This window comes from Rattus rattus, chromosome 11 (genome assembly GCF_011064425.1).
Source record: "Rattus rattus isolate New Zealand chromosome 11, Rrattus_CSIRO_v1, whole genome shotgun sequence".
In the NCBI taxonomy this organism is placed as follows: Eukaryota; Metazoa; Chordata; class Mammalia; order Rodentia; family Muridae; genus Rattus; species Rattus rattus.
Window position 1 is genome coordinate 96,415,687 of NC_046164.1, and position 24,517 is coordinate 96,440,203.

Genomic DNA, 24,517 nt, shown 5'->3' on the forward strand with positions numbered 1-24,517 from the left:
ATTTATCAAAATTCCAGCTTCCAAAATTACAAATTTAAGACAGTAGTTCTTAAGCTGTGGGTGTGACCCCTTTAGGGGGGTGGTCAAACGACCTTTTCACAGGAGTCACTTAAGACACTAAAAAAACACAGATATTTAAATTATGGTTCATAACTGCAGCAAAATTACAATTGTGAAGTAACAATTAAAATAATTTTATAGCTGGAGGGTAACCACAACATGAGGAACTATATTAAAAGGTTGTAGCAGCGTTAGGAAGGTTGAGAACCACTGCACTAGGAAAAAAAAAAAAAAAGAAAGAACTCTTTTCATTGTGAAGTGTCCAACCTTAGGAATTTTGTTTCAGCAACAACAAAATGGACTACAGAAGTATCATTTTATAGTTCCCACAAAAGTCTCATGTCTGTAACAGGAGGGCAGATTTATACTCTCATTACTAGGGATGTGTTCATGTTTTGAGCAAAGTGTGCACATATTTGGGGCTCATTATGAGGGCATGAGGATAAAAGGAGTGCAAATTTTTATTGTAAATGAAAAAAGAAATTACAAATGTAAAAAACTGACAAATATAGCAAAAATCACAAGGTCTGCAAAAATACCCCCCAGCCCCTAGCTGAACACTTTCTTGTAACATGTTTCTTTTATCTGTACAGGTATTTTTTTCTTATAAATGAAAAAACAATCCATTAAACTGGAGCAATTTACAATCCATACAATTTGCTCTTTTATAGAATCCATTACCTTCTTGGTGAGGAAAATGATGGCAAGCAGGCAGATATGGTGCTAGATAAGGATCCAAGAGTTCTTCATGTGGCTCTGAAGGCTGCAGGAAGTGAGATCCTGGCCCTGGCTTGAGCTTTTAAACCCTCTAGGCCCAACCCAGGTGACATACTTCCTCCAACAAGGGCACACTTCCTAATAATGCTGCCCCCCTCCCTGTGAGCATATGAGGTCCATGTTAATTCAAACCACCATAGATACTGATGGCCATTCCCATTTATAAGACAGAAGTTTCTACCTTCTGAGTTGGAGCACATTCAAAGGGCATATTAATGGGAACTAATGCCAAGAAAATTTACCCTAAATAATACTAAAAAGTCTTTTAAATATTTGTTAAATAGTTTAGGACCTTTATTTTATATTGAGGTAGTCATCTTATCTCATAATTGGCCTATCATATCTGCTACCAATATAACTCTTCAAGCTATCAATACCCATTTTGTGTCATTTTGTATAGGGAGAATAGCAAACTACTATAGCAAGAATAGCAAGTCTTGCTTCTCATATGGTTGGGATTTTCTTTTTTTCTTTTGAGTTTGTTTATATAGTGGATTACATTAATGGAAATTCCATATATCGAAACATCCCTGCCTCCCTGGGATGAAGCCTACTTTATCATGGTGGATGATTGTTTTGATGTACTTTTGGATTCGGTTTGCCAGAATTCTATTGAGTATTTTTGCATCGGTATTCTTAAGGGAAGTTGGTCTGAAGCTCCCATTCTTCTTCTTTTTTTTTTTTTTTTTCAAAATTAAGTTTAATTGAAGTTCTCTTTCTTTGTTGGGTCTTTGTGTGGTTAAAGTAAAAGTGTAATTGTGGCTTCATAGAAGGAATGGGGTAGTGTGTCTTCTGTTTCTATTTTGTGGAATAGTTTGGAGAATATTGGTATTAGGTCTTTTATGAGGACAGATAGAATTCTACACGAAACCTATTTGGTCCTGGGCTCTTTATTGATTGGGAGACTTTTAATGACTGCTTCTATTACATTAGGAGGTATGGGGTTGTTTAACTGGTTTACCTGTTCCTGATTTAACTTTGGTACCTGGTATCTGTCTAGGAAATTGTCAATTTCCTGCACATCTTCAAGTTTTGTTGAATATAGGCTTTTGTAGTAGGATATGATGATTTTTTTTTGGATTTTCTTGGTTTCTCTTGTTATATCTCCCTTTTCATTTTTGACTTTGTTAATTTGGATACTGTCTCTGTGCCTTCTGCTTAATCTGGCTAAGGGTTTGTCTATCTAGTTGATTTTTTTTTTAAAAAAAAAAACAGCTCCTGGTTTTGTTGATTCTTTGTATAGTTCTTTTTGTTTCTACTTGGTTGATTTCAACCCTGAGTTTGATTGTTTCCTGGCATCTTGTGTGTATTTGCTTCTTTTTGTTCTAGAGCTTTTAGGTGTGCTGTCAAGCTGCTGACATATGCTCTCTCCAGTTTCTTTCTGCAGGCACTCAGAGCTATGAGTTTTCTTCTTAGCGCTGCTTTCATTGTGTCCCATAAGTTTGGGTATGTTGTGCCTTTATTTTCATTAAAGACCAAGAAGTCTTTAATTTCTTTCTTTATTTCTTCCCTGATCACGTTATCATTGAGTAGATAGTTGATCAGCTTCCATGTGTATGTGGGCTTTCTGTTGCTTTTGTTGTTATTGAAGATCAGCCTTAGTTCATGGTGATCTGATAGGATGCATGGGATTATTTCTATCATCTTCTATATGTTGAGGCCTGTTTTGTGACTGATTATATGGTCAATTTTGGAGAAGGTACCATGAGGTGCTGAGAAGAAGGTATATTCTTTTGTTTTAGGATGAAATGTTCTATAAATAACTGTTAAATCCATTTGGTTTATTACTTCTGTTTGTTTCACTGTGTCTCTGTTTAGTTTCTGTTTCCATGATTTGTCTATTGATAAGAGCGGGTGTTGAAGTCTCCCACTATTATTGTGTGAGATGCAATGTGTACTTTGAGTTTTAGTAAAGTTTCTTTTATGAATGTAGGTGCCCTTGCTTTTGGACCATAGATATTCAGAATTGAGAGTTTATCTTGGTGGATTTTTTCTTGGATGAGTATGAAGTGTTTTGCCTTATATTTTTTGATAACTTTTGGTTGAATGTTGATTTTATTCGATATTAGAATTACTCCAGCTTGTTTCTTGGGACCATTTGTGTGGAAACATTTTTCCCAGTCTTTTACTCTGAGGATAGGGTCCGTATGACATATGCCCAGCTTCTTCTAGCTTTTGTATTTTCTGTTGAGAAGTCTGGTATAATTCTGTTAGGTTTGCCTTTATATGTTACTTGACCTCTTTGCCTTACTGCTTTTAATATTCTTTCTTTGTTTTGTGCATTTGGTGTTTTGACTATTGTGTGATAGGAGGAATTTCTTTTCTGGTCCAATCTATTTGGAGTTCTGTAGGCTTCTTATATGCTATGGGCATCTCTTTCTTTAGGTTAGGGAAGTTTACTTCTATAATCTTAATGAGGATATTACTGGCCCTTTAAGTTGTGTTAAGTTTTTATATACATATTATTCTTAGATCTTCTCATTGTATCCTATATTTCCTGGATGTTTTGAGTTAGGAACTTTTTGCATTTTGTATTTTCTTTGACTGTTGTGTCAATGTTTTCTATGGTATCTTCTGCCCCTGAGATTCTCTCTTCCATTTCTTGTATTCTGTTGGTGATGCTTACATCTATGACTTCTGATATCTTTCCTAGGTTTTCTATCTTCAGGATTGTCCATCTTTGTGATTTCTTTATTGTTTCTATTTCCATTTTTAGATCCTGGATTGTTTTGTTTAATTCCTTCATCTGTTTGGTTGTGTTTTCCGGTAATTCTTTAAGGGATTTTTGTGTTTCCTCTTTAAGGGCTTCTACCTGTTTTCCTCTATTGTCCTGTAATTCTTTAAGGGAGTTATTTATGTCCTTCTTAACATCCTCTAACATCATCATGAGATGTGTTCTTTAATCAGAATCTTGCTTTTCTGGTGTGTTGGGGTATAGAGGAGTTGTTGTGGTGGGAGAACTAGGTTCTGAAGTTGTCAAGTGGCCTCGGTTTCAGTTGCTTAGTTTCTTGTACTTGCCTCTTGCCATCTGGTTATCTTTGGTGTAGTTGGTCTTGCTGTCTCTGACAGTGGCTTGACCCTCCTGTATGTCTGTGTGTCAGCACTCCTGGGAGACCAGCTCTTTCCCAGTGGGGACTGAAAGCGGTGATACAGGGTCAGCTCTAGGTGCATATAGAAACCAGAAGGATCCTGTCTCAGATGCTCCTCAGCTCCTGCATCTGGAGGTCTCCAGTCAGGTCCCTCAGAGCAGAAGTGGTAGTCCTACCTGTGTATCAGTACTCCTGGGAGACCAGCTTTCTCCTAGCATGATCCAAGCACCTGGGATTTTCTTAAATTGATACTTATAGAAGTCTTTCTATCTTCATTAATAGTTATTACCAGGTCATGCATTTTTTCATATTGCCTAATTCGGAATCCCTCTGTCAAATTACTACCTTGTATGATCTCTGAGTTTGGATCGCAATAAACTTATTTGCATAGGAATTCCTATGAACACTCTTTGAAATGTCAAAGCTTCTTAGTGGTGAGTGCTGCCAGTTCTTCATCTTATATCACCATTTAGTTTTGTTAATGTCTACATTAGAGCAGCACCTGATTCCTAACATGCAGAAATGATAAACCTTATGCAGTGTGCATCATATCCAGAAAATATTCTCAAATTGTCCGCTGTCTTGTTGACATGATTTATTCCTTTATATTCTCTCTCTCTCTCTCTCTCTCTCTCTCTCTCTCTCTCTCTGTGTGTGTGTGTGTGTGTGTGTGTGTGTGTGTGTGTGTGTGTGTCCTTGGATGTTATTTTTCAAGAGGCAGGGACTTTTGTGGCTAGCAAATCCCAGCTATCCTCCTGTCCCTGTCTGCAATGGATACCATCTCTGGCTTTCTTTTTACATAGATGCTGGGGATCAAACTTAGGTCCTAATGCCTGCATAACAAGTGCTGTCCCCATTGGTACATTCTCTTCTGCCACTCCATCAATTTTTACTGACTCAAGAATCTAGTCATGGCTTTTTTTTAAAAACTGATTTCCTCTTTCACTAAACTTGAGCTTTTATCTGAACTTTCTTAAACTTTATCTGAAGCTTTCTTTCTTTCTTTCTTTCTTTCTTTCTTTCTTTCTTTCTTCCTTTCTCTGTCTGTGTGTCTTTTTTTATTTTTAGCTGCAGTTTATTCTTAACTGTCTGAATAGTTTCTGGGATTTTATAAAAATATGAACAATATTTTCATCATGAGGTACACTTATCACTGTGCATACAACATAAAGTATATTGTGGGTCACGTTAAGAATCAAGTGTTCTGCTTAGCACTGTATATCTCTAGTGACTGGAAGAATTTTCCATGGATTAGCTTTTGGCTCTGACAAATTCTTTCCTCTTTCCTCTTCTCCCCTCCCTATTCTTTCCCTTTTCCTTCCCTCCCTGTTCCCTTCCCTCTTCTTACCTTCATGCTTCCTCCCCTCTCTTTCCTTCCTTTTTCCCCGGACTCCTCTCCTCTTTTGTCATCTCCTCCTGCATAGTAGAGGAGATATAAATGTTCTAGGAACTTTGTGTATCCAGATTTGAGCTCCATTTAGTATATGTTGTCGTGACTATTGACTATATAAATGGTTCCTGCTACAACAATATTGAATGTTCCTTATTGTCTCAACTCTGCCCCTAAATGCTTGTGACCTACCCCAGTGCCATGTAACATGAGAGAAATGTGACATAGAGTCTAAAAGGAAGATGTTATGCTACAAAACAGCTGAAGTATGTTTCTTCTATAGATTTTTCCATGAACAAGTGACAAGGTGAACATAGAGGATCATTTCCATCATCCTGGGAAGTGCTGATGGTTACAAGAGCTATTAGTAATACTTCAACACTGTTAGCTCCCTTGAAGCAGACGTCTAAAAGTACCCTTTTTTAAATGGCACTCCACATACTGATTAAGGATGAAGTCAAGGTAAGATAGATGCCATGTTAACCACATGACACTACACTTAAAGCTTAGGTGTCTTTCTGCCTAATTCAAGGCATCATCTTGAACATGATGGTGCCTAATTTGCTAGTTGACACTGGAGGAGAAGAAAATTTTAGTAGAAGATGAGAAAGAGAGTAGAAGACCAGAAAAGAAGGTGGGAGAAAGTTAAGTAAAGCATCAAAGAGGAGGTTCATGTGACACGAGTATGCCTTGTCAGGGAGTGACACAGACTTTAGTTTCCAGAGTCCTCTGGCCTTTAACAGATGCCAATGCTCTACCCCACAATCTATACCATGTAAGTTTACTGGGGACTATGGTAGCAGTTTGTAGTTTTCTGATAGCATGCCGTATAAAGCAGTCATTCACCTCTGCCAAAGGCATGTTTTCAATGCCAGGGTGCTCATTCACTTGCAGGCAGGAGCTTGTGTGTATACTGGTATGTGATACTCCCGTCTTTAGACTGTTACAGAACACTTCTGAAGTGAGTTTCCCAGGATTGTTTTTGGGTTGGGGGTGGATTCTAGATCTGAGCTCCAATTTTCCGCAGAGTGTTCCCTTATTGGCTCAACATATCTCTCTTCTTCACTTCCCTCCTTCCTCACATACACTCTCTGAGACAGACGTTCAAACCACCTCAGTGCAGTGGAGTTCTTGTGTCAGGATATGCTTGTGGACCATGCAAACTGAGACACCTGGCAAGTAATTTGCAACATGAAACATAGTCTAAATATTAAAACAAAACCCCATAGAATAGTTTTTAAGGGAAATAAACAATTTGGAGACACCTACATACTCATTAAACTGCTTATTCATATATTTAGAGATAATGCTGATTGTTCAGAACTGAGTTTCTACCAAAGGCTTTTTTAAAAAAAAAAACCAAGACAAGTATTGCATTTGGGTCTTTAAAACTCTCTTGCATTTATGTTCCAATCCTGGCTTATTAAAGGAGTCTGTGCTGCGTTAACATACACATGTGCTCACAATATAAACAGCTTAGCCAGACCTCTGCATTGACTGCATACAAGAGGCAGCTCAGTTTTGGGCTTTTTTTTTTTCTTCTGCTGAGCAATCTTGGTATTTGAGTCTGCAGGCCAGATAAAATAGAACTGGCCTTTTTGTGAGCAGATGTCTAACAGTTTGGGTTTGTAGTTCTCAGGTGTGCCCCTTAGTTGGGGGCATGGACCCTTGCCATAGTTCAGAGATGATGATTTAGAACTCAAATATGTGCATTAAAAACAATTCAATATGTTAATTCCTCTAGTGGGATGCTTATGCGTAACATGTGTGCAGCTGTTCTGTATTTTAAAAAGAGTGTTAAAAAGTTAGAAGCACAGAAAGCTCTTTAAAAATAGAGCTACTTGAACTCAAGGAGACGTGAATCATGAAAAGCTGACTCGTGAGGTACCTTTCAGAGTAAGAACCCCACTTATAACATTCAGTATCTAAGAGATAATTAAGCAGTCTTTTTAGGCCATTATTTAGATTCATGAGGTCATCTCTCATAGAGAGAGGTGACATATGCAGGTGCTTTCTAGTGGTGTCCTATCTCTTAGTATTTATAACTTAAAATAGTTAATTTTAAACATTTTCTTTAAATTAAAATTTATATCTATTTATTTGTGGTGTGTGTGTGTGTGTGTGTGTGTGTGTGTGTGTGTGTGTGTGTGTGTGTAAGTAAACGACAATTTGTTGGAGTCCATTCTCTGTTTTCATCCTGTGAGTGCTGGGGATTGAACTCCAGTCATCACACTTGGTAGCATACACCTTTAACTGAGATCTTTTCTCTCTTACATTCAAGCACATCATAGAAGTAGTTAAGGAGTCTGATGACAACTGAAGTATTCACATAACCCCCTTCTCTGGGATTCTACAGGAACATACCTTTCTGTGATGCTTGCTGTACATATTCTCTCCCTCAGTAGTAACTTATGACATTCTCTGTATTAACCCTTCCTTTACTCCGATTTACGTGGCAACATGGGCTTTGTGAGGTTTTTTTTATCCGGTTTCTTGGAGAGCAGAGTGTTAGATCCAGCCTATCTTCTTCACTCTGCCTCTAAGAGTTTCTACATGTAGAGCATTCTAATGTTTACAAAGAGCTTTCATTTCTTTAGGAATTGCTATAGAGTTATGTAGAAACATCTCTGTGTGATTATTCTTTGCACTTTGAAGCATTGAAGGATAATGTGTGCAAAGCATTTCTATCTCTCTGGAGTTAAAGAAAGGGAATTTACTACAGCTTAAGAAAGTAAATAACTCTGTTTTGAGTATATATGATTTCAACTTGACAGTGGGTGATGGTGGCTGTAATAGCTGGTCATGTGACTGCCCTTAGTGCAGAGTAGAACGGCTGTCTGAAGGAGCTTGGGAGGAAAGTTTGTAATGTTAAGATTTGGGGTATGGCTAAATTCTTATGACTTCACTCTGGGTACAAGGATCTTGCTTAACACAGTGTAACCTTGAGCAAGTGTTAGAAACCTGAGGAACTGAAAAATTCACGAGTCCTTTGATAACTTAAAAATGAGGATGTGTGACAGGAGAGATTTTACTCTTAGATAATGAAAATTGCATGTTGTCAAGCTGTTTGGAATGGTGATTTGGCAACAGAGGGAAAAACCCTTACTTTGAGAGGTCTTAATTACCAGGCCTCTCCTGACCATATCCAGACCATGCATCCATTCAGAAAGCATGAAAGTCTAAGCCAGGTCATGAGTGGATCTGTGTCAGTCTTCACTGAGGTTCGCTAAGGAAAAACAGACTTTTCTCTGGAAGTACATTGCACCATGGGAATATGTGGTTGTCCCCTTCTCTGCATAAAAGCAAAGCAAAATGACTTTCAATGAGTAATCCTATTTTAGTTAGTAGCAGTGGAAAGAAAGGAGTGCAGCTTGATGACCTGAATTCAATCCCCAGAACCCACAAGGTGGAAGGAGAGACTGACCTCCATGTACATTGCTCCCCAATGTTTTAAAAAGACATTATTTAAGACTGAATACATATACATGCACTTTAAAATGTAATTTTCAAAAGTTTGTAGCAGAACTGGATCCTTTTCCTTTTCTCAGAGGATGACCCATATTGTAAGAATCTATTTCTGCATGGGAACTATTTCCTTCCATAAGTATATAGTACTTCCCAATAATGGCCACATTCACAGATCACCCAGGTATGTTGAGGGAGCTCTCAATGCATCCATGGGATGGAAATTTAAAAGATTTTAAAATTGGTAAAACAGCTTGTTTCAACTTTCCCATCTTATAGATAAAGTAACAAAGTCACTGAGAAGCTATGCAAATTGATCAAGTCTCTTAGCTTTATATGATTAGAACTGAGGCTAGAATCTTGGCTCTTCTGCATTGCACTGACTAGTGTTGGATGGTGTTACAGTAGAAATCTTCAATGAATAGAAAAAGTTTAATTATAGCTTGGATGTGGCTGTAGTTCCCAGCCATGGGAATTGCTTCAGATCAATGATTTTCAAAGACAGGAGGGAACTGTATTGTTGGAGAACAAAGCAGGCCTTTGTCTTAGTGCTGTGGATCATCGCTGATTTTGAATTTCAAATTACAGTGAAAGAATTGTTATGTGTACTGAGGATTGTTGCACCCATAAAGGAACTCATGTGTTAGCTTCCCCAAGTTCTTTGCAAGCCATTGATCCTAAGAATTAGAAAAGAACCATATTTATTTGCTATTTAGCTGGACACGGGTTAATTTTAGTTCTGAAAAGGGTGGATAAATAATCAGTTCCTTATTAAAACATGTAGGCAGAAACAATATATCAAGATGAAGAAAAGAAAATGTTTATCTATGCAATGGACACAAAAGGAATGCATTACAGACATAAACTATGTTGTGAGAATTACAAATACATAGTTATCAATGTATTCAGAAACACACAGAATGAAAGAAGCTAGGCATAGAAGGTCACATTTATGTTTCTATTCATAAGAAATATCAGAATTGACAAATCAAGACAGAAATAGTTCAATAGGATCTCTACAGAAGCTTGCAACAAGTGGTACATGATAATGAGCTCATGTTTCTAGTGAATAAAATGTTATGGATCTAGAGAGCACTAATGGTTGCACACCTTGGTGAGTGTGTTGTGTGCACTGAAGTGTGCATTCCGGAGCTGCACACACTAAAACAGCATGTGCACAATTTAAAGGTAGGATTTCTTCAATAGGACTACAGTATGTCAGTCTTTCAGTGTGTCTGATTTGTGGGTTAGACCATGCTTGGACTGAAAAAGAAGCCACCTATTTGCTAATGCTTTCTGTTAATCCAGGTAAAATATGTGTTTGAAGATGAGGTTGGAGGGGTAGCATTTAAGCAAGGATATTCTATAGATTCCTGTTACTTTGAAGTCTCGAGCTAGGCACAGGACTGTCTTTTTAAGATGGAAAAATCTTGGAAAATGTCTTAGGCTTTTGGTAAAAATTTTGCAAAGTTTAAAATGCCTATAGAAATCAGCATGCAGTAAAGTGGAGATTTAATGCTTTGCAATAAACATCTGCCTTAAAACTGATCATTACAATAAAGACTAAGACAAATATGGTAGATCCTCATTTCTTAAGTGTTCTTGTATTAAGCTCTGACTCAAAGACTTTGTCTAAAGACAGGGAAATCTAGATAGATTAAGTGTAAAAATTGACATTAGTGTTTAAGTCATGTAGACTGTAGACTCTGGTGTAGCAGGTGAGGGCAGGTGTGGCTGCTCACCAGGGTCTCCACTCTTTTTGTCCTGAAACTCACACAGCTCACCCTAACCCTACAGTCAAGGAATTTGTATTTTGTTTCTCAGTGAGGTTTCCTTTTTAACAATTCTTGCGCATTTAATTAACTCTAAAAGACATTTGTTTTCAGCAGCAAGGTTACTTGTGATTTGTGCTTTTAAGTGAGATGTAAGCAAAATATTGGTTGTGCATATTTCTGTGTGTGTGGCATGATTTTAATAGTCTTTATGCATGTTTGTGATACACACACACACACACACACACACACACACACACACACACACACACGCTCCAGCTATAATTGGTCACCTAAAATGTCTGGAAATTGAGTCCTCTTCTAAATAAAAGAACACTTATTTTTATTTAAAAATATCATAACCAAAGAGAAGCAGTTATTTTAAACAAGGAAGACATGAAATTTTTTTCATAGAATTGAACAGGAAGAATAATGTGAATTCTAAGAGTAAAGAGACACGTTTTTTCCCTCTCTGAGTGCAAGTACAAGGGTTAGATTCTTGTTGAGAAACTAGAAGCTTGTTAGAAATGAGACTTAGAAATGGGAGTGTCTCCAGGGAATCACCTCTTCTCCATTTTGCTCTGAACTGTAAGTGCATTTCTTTCTTCAGGGATTCTATTACATGAACTTAACTTGCTTCTTTGGAGAATTCTAAAATGGTTCTGAAAAAAGTTATTTTCTCTACTATTCCTCATAGATTTCTCAACAAAATAATTTTTGAGGAGATAGTTGACTTTTTTTGGAATTGTGGGTGAAATTCTGACAAGCTTTAAAATGCTGAATAGAAACTAGCATATTGCACAATAATAATTTCCTACTAAACAAGAAACAAGTACCTTTAAACTGATCATTAAAATGTAGACCAACAAAAACATGGCAGATTCTCATTTTCTAAAGAAATATATCTTTATTGACTTTTTTTTTCCATTTTCTTACAAAGAAGTTTAAAAAAAAACCCTTCTTGCTCTTGATGTTTAGATGGCCAATCCTCATGAGATTGTTTGTGGAGGTGTATATTTCTCTATTCACCACAGAACAGTATCATTGCTTGGTCCCATTTTTGTAGGAAAGAATCCAAGTTTCACTAGATAATATATGCTTAGCTCTCTTCAAGAAGAATGTTGGACTAATGTCTAATTTACACACAGTGATAAAGATAAATGTTGACTCTTATGGATTAAATGCCCACTTCCTATCATAATCTAGCTGTTTGAATATAGATGTACTAGATAGAGCTATAAATAAAATAAACTTTAATGTAATGATATTCTTTGGCTGATTTAAATGCCTGTGGTAGGCTTTATGTGAATAAAAGTTTAAAATGAAAATGGCCCCACTATTATTGTCAATCTTAACACAGAGCTTGTGCGGAAGGTCCCTATACTACTGACTGTCAGCATCTCCAGGTCCACGATGTATTCTCTTGGTCCTGTTAGCGACTTCACAAGCACCAGCATTGCACTCACAGGGCTTGTTTGCTAAAAAACAAGAAAAGAAGGGTAGGCACAATGATTTTTCTTGGGCTAGAGTTTCTATTTTGTTATTGTTGTTCTTAGCATACTTCCTGTGAAAATCAGGGGAAATAATAGGATAGAGAAGCGCTGCTCAGTCCATGCTGGCTTCTAACTTTCATCTCTACCCTGGCCCACTCATCTACACTAGCTCCAGAGCAAGGGCTTGCTTTTAAAATTCTTATTTTCCCATATTTCTTGTTAACATGTGTTCACATCTCAAATATTTTTCTTTGTTATTAACCTTCTTCTACTCATGGATTGAATAATTCCAGTCTCTCTAAATAGTTCACATTAGAATCTGATAATCTTGAAATTGGTAAAGAAAGTAGTCATTTGTCATTTTCTTAACATTGAGTATTTGTTTACATTCTAGTAAGGAGTTAGGTAAATATTCAGGCATGGTGCTTCATGACTTGAGTCCTAGAGGAGCAGAGGCAGGAGGCAGGAGGCAGGAGGCAGGAGGCAGGAGGCAGGAGGCAGGAGGCAGGAGGCAGGAGGCAGGAGGCAGGAGGCAGGAGGCAGAGGCAGAGGCAGAGGCAGAGGCAGAGGCAGAGGCAGAGGCAGAGGCAGAGGCAGGTAGAGTTCAAGACCAGCCTGGTCTAGGTAGATGAATTCCAGAACATCCAGGGCTACACAGAGAGACTCTGTTACAAATAAACAAACAAACAAAGAGTTAGGTAAGTAGTATATTTAAATAGAACATGACAAATTTTAGATTATCTGGATATACATAGTATGAGTACAAAAGAATACATACATACATACATACATATTCCTGAAACACTGAGGTAAAGTGTTTGTTACTTTAGAGCAGAGGTCCTCAACATTTGGGTTGCAACCCCTTGGGGATGAACAACCCTTTCAGGGGGGTCACCTATAACCATTGGAAAACAGATATTTACATAATAATTCATAATACTAGGAAAATGACAGTATTGAAGTAGTAATGAAAATAATTTTATGGTTGGGGGTCATCATGACTTATTAAATGGTTGCAGCATTAAGAAGATTGAGAATCTCTGCCTTAGGATCATCAAGGAGCAAGAGAAATTCTGAAAATTAACATGGTCAAAACTGGACATGGAGTTAGCATTGGAGGGTGGAAGGAGATGTTTTGGAAGAGTCAGTAAGTGAATAAATGAATCTGAACACAAAGAACAGAAGCATAGGTTAAAATTAACTATCATTACAAGGGATACACATTAAACTCAGACAGATTACAGAGCCTGAGAGAGGATGGCATTGAAGGAATGGACAGAAGAGAGAAATCAAAAAAAAAATAAAGCTAGGACTAGAAAGATGCCCTGGTGGTTAAGCTCAATGCTGCTATAATGTAGTAGGTTGGTCTAATGTTGCTTGTATTCTAATACTAATTTAGAACCTCCCTGCCCCCCAAATAGCATGAGAGAATTACAGAAAAGACACTGAGAGCCTCTGGTCCCAGTTAATTATGATTGGTAAATAAAGTTGCCAGCAGACAATAGCTGGGGAGAAAAGACATAGGCAGGGTTTAAGTTTCCCAGGCTTGGGATGGTGAGGAAGAGGAGAGAGAGAGGAAAAAGCTGCAATGGAAGGGTACAGGAGAGAGAGCTGCCATGGAAGAAGAACATATACGAGGGAGAAGGAGAGCCATAATGTAAAAGGATCAAAAGAATGTGGCCCAGGCACTGGCTAATTGGAGTTAAGAGCAGCCAAGCTGGAATATAGAAATTAATTAGTAGTAACTTGGAGTTATTGTTAGGACAGTGGATTCTAACAGATAGGAGTTTAGACAGTAGCCCGGCTATTGTCCTGCTTAAGGCATATTAAAATATAAAGCTGTGTGCATATCTTTAATCCAGGAGCATAAATTGTCAAAGGCTGGAAGGAACCTCACACCAACATTTATTAGAATAATTAAATCAACACTCTAACATGAGGAATGGACTTCAGATCCCAGAACCCACTCAGAACTGCCTGTAACTCCAACTTCAAGAGATCTGACATCCTCACCTGGCCTCTGCAGGCACCTAAACACCATGTGTCCACATACTCAAAAAATATATATACATAAACATAAATAATTTGAAACTAGAAAATGAACAAAGCAGAGAAGAAATAGATGCTTATGTGAAAAACATGTAAGTGGACAGCAGTGTCCAGCAAAGCAAAGGAAAATGAAATATTGAAATTGAAAAGTGTCCTCAAATTTAACAGTGTGGATGCCATCAGTGGCTTTTCCCCCTACAGAAACTTCAGTAAAGTATTTAGACTGAAAGATAAAGAAATGGTCAAAAAGTGGGGAAACACAGAATAGCTTAGTCTCCCAAGGAAGAAGAGAGACAGTAAAACATCTACAGGGAGAAACACGTTCAAAGGGGAAGGTAGAGGGGAATGTAATCAAATAGGATTCCAGGGGAGACAGAATGAGGAGTACATGGTGCTGGGTTTGTTTGTGACTGACAGTATCTTCGGAAACAAACCAGGTGGAGAATACAGAGAACATTTTCAGGGGTAGAACAGGAAATTTATGCTGGCTAGTGTAAACGCTGGTGTCAGTGATTTCAAAGCAGGAAGTGACTCACCTCCTAAGAATGTAGGGTATAAGGGCTTACAAATGGGGACATTTGAGAACAAGGGCTGAGGATAATAGAAAAAAACACACAAGAAGCTCAACAGCATTGTCGAGCACATCTAAAGGAGGACACTAAACTTTTACAGTATCATCAACCTGTGCTTACAGGCTTACTATGAAGTGTATGTGGATTATAGCATCTATCTGGGGTTCCTAGCTGGGGAAGTGAGGTGCTGGTGACAATGCATGATTGGACTGAGCATTCAGAAAGGAGGAACACTGAAGGCCAAGGTCTCATGTGCTGCTCTTCTCAATGACAATGAACATTAGGGCAGGGATGGGGTTTGGGAGTTGGTGGCAGAGTGGCAGACGCTGGACATTGAAGGTGAGTGAGATGATCCGTAGGTCTCCGATCAGGCTACAGGTGAAAAGTCCTCATGATTTAGTCCTTCGTTATTTGAGGTCCTCTTCTGAGCAATTTGAACCATCTACACTCTTCCTGAGTGATATTATCCGTAACAGTGGCCCCTACTTAGGCCAGAAAATTAATCAGTAAATTGGCCCAGGATAAAATGGCACAGTTAAAAGCTCTTTGAAAGAAGAAACTGTACACTGAATGTTTCTTAGTTTCTCAAAGCACCCAGCATAAGATTGAGGACAGTGTTGATGGTTGATCCCTAACCATGAAATACTGTCTACGGGTGAAATTTCAGTTTAGAGATCGTGTAGGACTTGATTTTGATCCTGTGGCAAATACTTTCAGAGAACCTATTTTTATGTTACTTTTCTTATTCTTAATTTGAGATGAACTTTTTCTCAAAAACCTCAGACTAGCCTCATTCTTACTGAATAGGCCAGGTTGGCCTTAATCTTACAGTCCTTCTGACTCAGTCTTGTGAATACTGTGATTTTAGGCATGTGTATCCATGCCTAGCTTTAAATGGTTTTGTTTTGATTACAAACAATTTAAAACTACCTAACACTATAACAAGTTGGTAATGGTTCATATTATTCATGAATATGGGATGTCTGGAAAAAAATATTATCTGTTTAAAAATCAAGTCAATAAAAGCAGATATAGGCCAACAGCTCTCTGTACACAGATCTGGCTGGGAGAGAGCTGAATTCTCAGAAGTGCTGACACACCCAAGAGCAAAGGTGAGACCACCATTTCTGCACACATTTCTGGCCCAAGAGAGACCCATCCAGAGCCATCAGGACACAGAACTGAGGAGCAGTCTGGGACAGGATACTTCTGGTTTCTGCCTAAACCCTGAGCTGATCCTGTACCATAGATACCTGTACCTGGATTGCCATGGGAGAGAGTTGGCCTCCCAGTAATACTGACACAAAGGTTTAGAGGAGGGTCAAGCCACTGTCAGAGACAGGAAGATCAGCTAACACCAGAGATAAGCAGATGGCCAGGGGCAAGGGTAAGAAACTAAGCAACAGAAACCAAGGCTGTTTGGCAAATTCAGAATCCAGTACCCCTCCACAATAAGCCCTGGATACCTCAACACACCTGAAAAGCAAGATTTTGATTTAAAATCACATCTCACGATGATGTTAGAGGACTTTAAGAAGAACATAAATAAATCCCTTAAAGGAAAGCAGGACAGCACAGGCAAACAGGTAGAAGCCCTTAAAGAGGAACTACAACAATCTACCAAACAAGTGAGGGAATTGAAGAAAACCATCCAGGATCTAAAAATGGAAATAGAAACAATTAAAAAAATCACAAGGGAGACAATGCTAGAGATAGAAAACCTAGGAAAAAGATCAGGAGCCATAAATATAAGCATCACCAACAAAATACAAGAGATAAAAATACAAGAGATAAAAGAGAGAATCTCAGGGACAGAAGATGCCATAGAAGATTCCAAGATACATAGATGTCAAAGAAAATGGGAAATGCAAAAAAATCCTAACTAAAATATCCAGGATATCCAGGACAAAATGAGAATATCAAACCTAAGGATAATAGGTATAGAAGAGAGCAAAGACTCCCAACTTAAAGGGCCAGTAAATATCTTCAACAAAATTATAGAAGAAAACATCTCTAACCTAATGTAAGAGATGCCCATAAGCATACAAGAAGCCTACAGAACTCCAAATAGTTTGGATCAGAAAAGAAATTACTCCTGTGACATAATAGTCAGAACACCAAATGCACAAAATAAGGAAAGAATATTAAAAACAGTAAGGGAAAAGGTCAAGTAACATATAAAGGCAGACTTATCAGAATCACACCAGATTTCTCAACAGAGATGATGAAAACTAGAAGATCCTGGACAGATGTCATACAGACCCTATGAGATTAAAAAATGCTGGCCCAGGCTACTATACCCAGCAAAACTCTCAATTACCTTAGATGAAGAACCAAGATATGCCATGACAAAACCAAATTTACACAATATATTTCCACAAATCCTACCCTACGAAAGATAATACATGGAAAACTCCAACACAAGGAAGGAAACTATACCCTAGAAAAGGCAAGAAAGTAATCTTCTTTAAACAAATTCAAAAGAAGATAGCCACATAAACATAATTCCACCTCAAATAACAAAAATAACAGGAAACAAAAATGATTGGTCCCTAATACCTCTCAACATCAATGGACTCAATTCACCAAAAAAAAGTCATAGACTAACAGACTGCATACATAAAGAGGACCCAGTATTTTGCTACATACAGGAAAGGCTGGAAAAATAATTTTCCAAGCATATGGTCCGAAGAAACAAGCTGTAGTAGCCATTCTATTACTGGATAAAATTGACCTTCAAGCAAAAGTTATAAAAGATAAGGAAGGACACTTCATACTCATCAAAGGAATAATCCACCAAGATGAACTCTCAATTCTGAATATCTATGCTCCAAAAGCAAGGGCACCTACATTTATAAAAGAAACCTTACTAATGCTCAAAGCACACATTCAACCTCACACAATAGTAGTGAAAGGCTTCAAAACCCTACTCTCATCAGTGGGCAGATCATGGAAACAGAAATTAAACAGAGACATTGAGAAACTAACAGAAGTTATGAACCAAATGGATTTAACAGATATTTATAGAACATTTCATCTTAAAACAAAAGAATATACCCTCTTCTCAGCACCTCGTGGTATCTTTTTCAAAACTGACCATATAATCGGTCACAAAACAGGCCTCAACAGATAAAAGATGATAGAAATAATCCCATGCATCCTATCAGATCACCATGGACTAAGGCTGGTCTTCAATAACAACAAAAACAACAGAAAGCCCACATACACATGGAAGCTGAACAATGCTCTACTCAATGATAACTTGGTCAAGGAAGAAAGAAAAAAATTAAAGACCTTTTCAAATTAAAAGATACTGAAGGCACAGCATACCTAAACTTATGGGACACAATGAAAACAGTGCTAAGAGGAAACGCATAGCTCTGAGTGCCTCTAAAAAGAAACTGGAGAAAGGATACACTAATAGCTTGGCAGTCCACATGAAAGCTCTAGAACAAAAAGAAGCAAATACAACCAAGAAGATTAGAAGGCAGGAAACAATCAAACTCAGGGCTGAAATCAACCAAGTAGAATGAAAAAGAACTATACAAAAAATCAGCAAAACCAGGAGCTGGTTCTTTGAGAAAATCAACAAGGTAGACAAACCCTTAGTCAGACTAAGCAGAAGGCACAGAGAGTATCCAAATTACCAAAATTAGAAATAAAAGAGAGACATAACATAAACTGAGGAAATTAAAAAATCATCAGTACTACACAATTCTATACTTAACAAAACTGGAAAATCTGGAGGAAATGGACAATTTTCTAGAGAGATACCAGGTCCCAAAGTTAAATCAGGATCAGATAAACCATGTAAACAGTCCCATGACTCCTAAAGAAATAGAAGCAGTTATTAAAAGTCTCCCAACCAAAAAAAAAAACAAAAACAAAAACAAAAACAAAAACAAAAACAAAAACTCAGGACCAGATGGATTTAGTGCAGAATTCTATCTGTACTTATAGCAGACCTAATACCAATACCCTCCAAACTATTCCTCAAAGTAGAAACAACTAAATTCCTTCTATGAGGCCACAACTATGATTATATCTAAACCATACAAAGACCCAACAAAGAAAGAAATCCTCAGACCAATTTCTCTTATGAATATAAATGTAAAATTTTCTCAAATGGCATCCAAGAAGCCATGAAAATGGTCATCCACCATGACCAGGTAGGCTTCAGTCCATGGATGCAAAGATTGTTCAATATATGGAAACCCATCAAAGTAATCCACTATATAAACCAACACAACAAAAAAACCCACATGATCATATCATTAGATGTTGATAAAACATTTGACAAAATTCAACACCCCTTCATGTTAAAAGTCTTTGATACATCAGGAATTCAAGGCCCATACCTAAACATAGTAAAAGCAATAAACAGCAAACCAGTAGACAACAGCAAACTAAATGGAGAGAAACTTGAAGCAATCCCACTAAAATCAAGGACTAGACAAGGCTGCCCACTTTCTCCCTACTTATTCCATATAGTACTCGAAGTCCTAGCGAGAGCAATCAGACAACAAAAGGAGGTAAAAGGGATACAAATTGGAAAGGAAAAAGTCAAAATATCATGTTTGCAGATGATGTGATAGTATAGTTAGATGACCCCAAAGATTCCACCAGAGAACTCCTAAACCTGATAAACAACATGAGCAAAGCAGATGGATATAAAATTAACTCAAACAAATCAGTAGCCTTCCTCTACTCAAAGGATAAATAGGCTAAGAAAGAAATTAGGGAAACAACATCCTTCACAATAGTCACAAATTATATAAAATACTTCGGTGTGACTCTAACCAAGCAAGTGACAGATCTGTATGACAAGAACTTCAAGTCTCTGAAGAAAGAAATTGAAAAAAATTACAGAATGAAAAGATCTTCCATGTTCATGGATTGGCAGGATTAATATTTATAATATGGCCATCTTGCCAAAAGCAATCTACAGATCCAATGCAATCCCCATGAAAATTCCAACTTAATTCTTCATAGATTTAGAAAGAACAATTTGCAAATTCATTTAGAATAACAAAAACCCAGGAGAGCTAAAACTATTCTCAATAATAAAAGAACTTATGAGGGAATCACCATCCCTGACCTCAAACTGTATTATAGAGCAATAGTGTTAAAAACTGTGTGGTATTGGTACAGAGACAGGCAGGTAGATCAAAAGAATAGAATTGAAGATCCAGAAATGAACCCACACACCTATGGTCACTTGATCTTTGACAAAGGAGCTAAAACCATCCAGTGGAAAAAAGATAGCATTTTCAACAAATGGTGCTGGTTCAACTGGAGGTCAGCATGTAGAAGAATGCAAATTGATCCATTCTTATCACCCTGTACAAAGTTTAAGTCCAAGTGGATCAAGGACCTCCACATCAAACCAGATACACTCAAACTAACAGAAGAAAAAGTGGAAAAGAGCCTTGAACACATGGGCACTAGAGAAAATTCACTGAGCAGAACACCAATGACTTATGCTCTAAGATCAAGAAATGACAAATGGGACCTCATAGAATTGAAAAGCTTCTGTAAGGCAAAGGAAACCTTCATTAGGACAAATCTGCAACCAACAGATTGGGAAAAGATCTTTACCAATCCTACATCTGATAGAGGACTAAAATCCAATATATACAAGAACTCAAGATGTTAGACTCCAGAGAATCAAATAACCCTAATAAAAACTGGGAAATGGAGCTAAACAAAGAATTCTCAGCTGAGGATATCAAATGTCTGAGAAGTACCTAAAGAAATGTTCAACACCCTTAGTCATCAGGGAAATGCAAATCAAAACAACCCTGAGATTCTACCTCCCACAAGTCAGAATGGCATTCCTCCATTGTTGGTGGGATTCTAAGCTAGTACAACCACTCTGGAAATCAGTCTGGTATGTCCTCAGAAAATTGGACATAGACTTCCTGAGGATCCAGCTATACTATTCCTGGTCATATACCTAAAAGATGCTCCAACATATAACAAGGACACATGCTCCACTATGTACATAGCAGCCTTACTTATAATAGCCAGAAGCTGGAAATAACCCATATGTCCCTCAACAGAGGAATGGGTACAGAAAATGTGGTGCATTTACACAATGGAGTACTACTCAGCTATCAAAAACAATTACTTCATGAAATTTATAGGCAAATGGATTGAACTAGAAAATATCATTCTGAGTGAGGTAACCCAATCACAACACACACACACACACACACACACACACACACACACACACACACACACACACACACAAAACACACATAACGAACAAACAAACAAAAACCCCACACATACTATGCACTCACTGATAAGTGATTATTAGTCTCAAAACTCGGACTATTCTAGATACAACCCACAAACCACATGAAGCTCAAGAAGGGGAACAAAAATATTTACAGGTTGAAATGTGGAGATAAAGTTTGGATCAGAGACTGACAAAAAGGCACTCCAGAGACTACCACTCCTGGGAATCCATCTCATTTATAGACACCAAACCCAGACACTATTGCCCATACTAAGACGTGCATCCTTACAGGAGCCTGATATACCTGTCTGCAGAGAGGATCTGCCAGAGCCTTACAAATACAGAGGTGGATGCTCCCAGCCTATGTATTGGACTGAGAGCAGGGTCCCCAATGGAGGAGTTAGAGAAAGGATTGAAGGAGCTGAAGGGGTTTGTAACCCCATTAGAACAATAACAACCAACCAGAGCTCTCAGGGACTAAACCACCATCCAAAGAGTACACATGGACAGAGCCATGCATATGTAGTGGAGGACGGCCTTGTTTGGCATCTGTGGGAGGAGAAGCCCTTGGTTTTGCCAAGGCTCGATGCCCCAGTGTAGGGGAATGTGAAAGCGGGAAAGTGGGAAGGAGTGGGTGGGTGGGTTGGGGAGCACCATCATAGAAGGAGGAGGTAGGGGATGGGATAGGGGGTTTATGGAGGGGAATCTGGGAAAGGGAATAACATTTGAAATGTAAATTAAAAAATCCAATAAAAAACAAACAATATTGCAGCACATTAAAAAAGAGATCGAAAGAGCATGAGCTTACATTACTCCCATAGAATTGCATTCAGGATGATATGCGGTATTACAGAGAATTGGTTGATTTAGTAGATTCCAAAACAAAAAAATTAGTTTAAAATATCATACTAATGTGAATTCATTAGGTTTTGAAATTTCTGACATTATAATTTCATTTTTAATGAAACAAAAATTGATAGTTAAATTTTTTTCATTGAATCTCATTGTCTTATGAGAAGATATTACTACAAATTTTTGTAGTGAAACAAGAATTGTATTTTTTCCACAACATACAGACTGGATATGTGCCACAAAAAATAAAGTCAACAAGGAACTCAGGTCTACAATAAAAAAGCAGATACAAATAAAAATAAAATTTAAAATGTCATGTTTGCTATAGAGAACAAACCATGCTGATACTTCATCCAATTGCATGTTGGTTAGGTTAAGGAGCTTTTATTTTCTTAAATAATGGATAAAAGTTCAAGCAGAAAGTAAGCGTTAAGAAGCCTTTTAAATGAGCCTGTTGTGCTCTCGTGGAGTTACTAAATTGTGTAAAACTCACGTAGAGGCAGATAGAATGGCTCAAGTTTAAACTATCATATATGTCAATGAAACCTATTCTTTTCTATTAGGAAAAATAAAAATAATCGAGTTTGAGTTGAATTTTTCTCTTCAGAAATTAATCATTTCTAATTTTCTGGAAAAGAAATGGCTGTTACTCTGGAGCAAGAAGGTAGTTAATGTATCAAGGTACAAGATAAATATGTCAACATCAGAGCAATCTATAAACTTTATCATAAGAAAAGCTTTCAGAGTGTTTCAGTTGAACAGCATGTGTCTGCAGTCCCTGTTCGGAGTATGCTTGTGTTTGGGAACCATACCATGGCTTTATTGGCTTCTAATGGCCCAGAATCTGGATGGCTTTTAGGAGACTACTTAATCCTTCAGAATCTCACTCTTCTTTTAACATCTGTTAGGATTACCACATATACTCCAGACAGCTGGGCACAGGGCTTACACATGAAGCTCTGTAGGTTTTAGCTTAATCTCTCTGTGAGTGCACACAGCAAATGGCCACGTTCTCAGCAGCTAGGGCTACCGAAGCATACTTACTCGTAGGTAGAACTCTCCATTTTCATTTCCAGATTTAATCCGAAAAGTATTAATGGTGTTTGCATAAATCGTTGTTGCCTGTATCTGGAAGATGTCTGATGGCACGGACCTGTCAGATCGGATGCTCATGTATTTGTAGACTATAGACTGGGGCACGTCTCGGCACATGGTGTTTGAGACCGGGCAAACGCATCGGCTGCAGGGGCAAACACAGAAGCAGTCACTCGTTTGGCTCAGAAAGACCAGAAAATACTTATGTTTAGAGGTTTAGGGGTTGGGGATTTAGCTCAGTGGTAGAACACTTGCCTAGCAAGCGCAAGGCCCTGGGTTCGGTCCTCAGCTCCGGAAAAAAAAATAATAAAAAAGACAAAATAGAGGTTCTAATGTCTCTTACTTTTCTGACGTTAGAACATAGGGATCTTGACATGGGTTTTGTGGGTAACAGCGGAAGCCACCATGGTAATTCCAGCACATTTCATCTTCTCGGCATTCATTGGTGGTCTCACATTCATTTATATCTGCAATCATGCATCAAAGAGTTTACTGACATAAGCAAATTGTATGAGTAGCAAATCTGGTTTGTATGGAAATGTATTGGGGAAAATCTGGACTGTGGTTAGTTTACTTTTATTTATTTTTATGTTTTTTTTGGGGGGGTGCTAGGGTCTTGGGCTGGCATGGAAGTCTCTTTGTAATCAAGCTGGTCTTGAGCTCAAAATTCTCCTGCCTTAGCCTCCTAAGATCTAAGATTACATGTGTATACCACCACACCCGGCTTGTTCAGTTTGCTCTTAGACACAAGACTGGATGTGGCCTACGTTTACTGCATTTATATCAATAGGTACCACTGAGTCACTGGACTAAGACATGGCGTCTCACTGTATTTCATCTCTCACCAGTTATATGACCGCTGAATTCAAACACAAACTACTGATCTTGCTTACGTGAAAATAAACGAAACACCAACAAAAATTCATCTGCTGTCACAAAGGAGCTGATAGCCTAGCTGAGAATACAGACACGACAAGAGTTCCAGATTAAACTGCAATTAGGAGGTAGGCAAGACAGATCAGGGGTATAGCTGATTGTGTGGGGGAGGATTAGGGACCAGGACGGAAGAGGGGCGTCACACGTGAGTCTCCAAGGGCGTGTTTAGATGATTTCTCATGCATAGGAGGGGAAAGCATCCCGGGAGAGAGCAGCTGTCTGGGAAGCCTGGAAAAGAGGGAGGGAGGGAGGGTAACAGAGTGAAGGAAGGAGGGAGGGAAGGAGAGAGAGTTAGTTTTAGTAACAGCATACAACAGTGGTACTCTGGGAGGTACCTTCTCCACAGGATGCAGGGAAAATGTGAACTGTGCAGTTATGAAGCAAAGGTATTTTATGACTGCATGGAAGGAGAGGAGACTGGCAACAGTGGGAGGAAATGAGGAAAAGGCAGCGTCTACTGAGCAGCCATGTGAGGGAAGAGTCTTGGGGACGAGCCTAGTGGTGGTTAGACCAGGCTAGACAGAGACCGATTCTAGATTCAGCTAATTGGACTCCCAGATGACATCTGAAGGACAAGTTTTTAAGGAGCAAACAGCATTACATGTTAATACCAGCAGCGTTTAATGTCTGTATTCTTACACAATTACAGCTCCTTTCCATATGAACAGTAGCTTATCTTTTGTCTCATAGAAGCCTGTTCTGAATCATGCCTTCTACAAG

At 38.2% G+C, this 24,517-nt stretch overlaps 1 protein-coding gene across 3 annotated transcripts in view; it reads right to left on the reverse strand.

The window, feature by feature from the left end:
- Positions 1-11,437: 11,437 nt before the first annotated feature.
- Efemp1 (EGF containing fibulin extracellular matrix protein 1) overlaps positions 11,438-24,517 on the reverse strand; it is a 67,623-nt gene continuing 54,543 nt past the window's right edge. For all 3 annotated transcript variants that reach the window (XM_032916791.1, XM_032916792.1, XM_032916793.1), the window contains 3 exons: positions 23,205-23,328; positions 22,811-23,006; positions 11,438-12,031 (listed from right to left, as the gene is read on the reverse strand). In XM_032916791.1, coding sequence (XP_032772682.1) covers positions 11,870-12,031; positions 22,811-23,006; positions 23,205-23,328 — 482 coding nt within the window. In that variant the 3' untranslated portion in view covers positions 11,438-11,869. The remainder of the gene's footprint in view (positions 12,032-22,810; positions 23,007-23,204; positions 23,329-24,517) is intronic.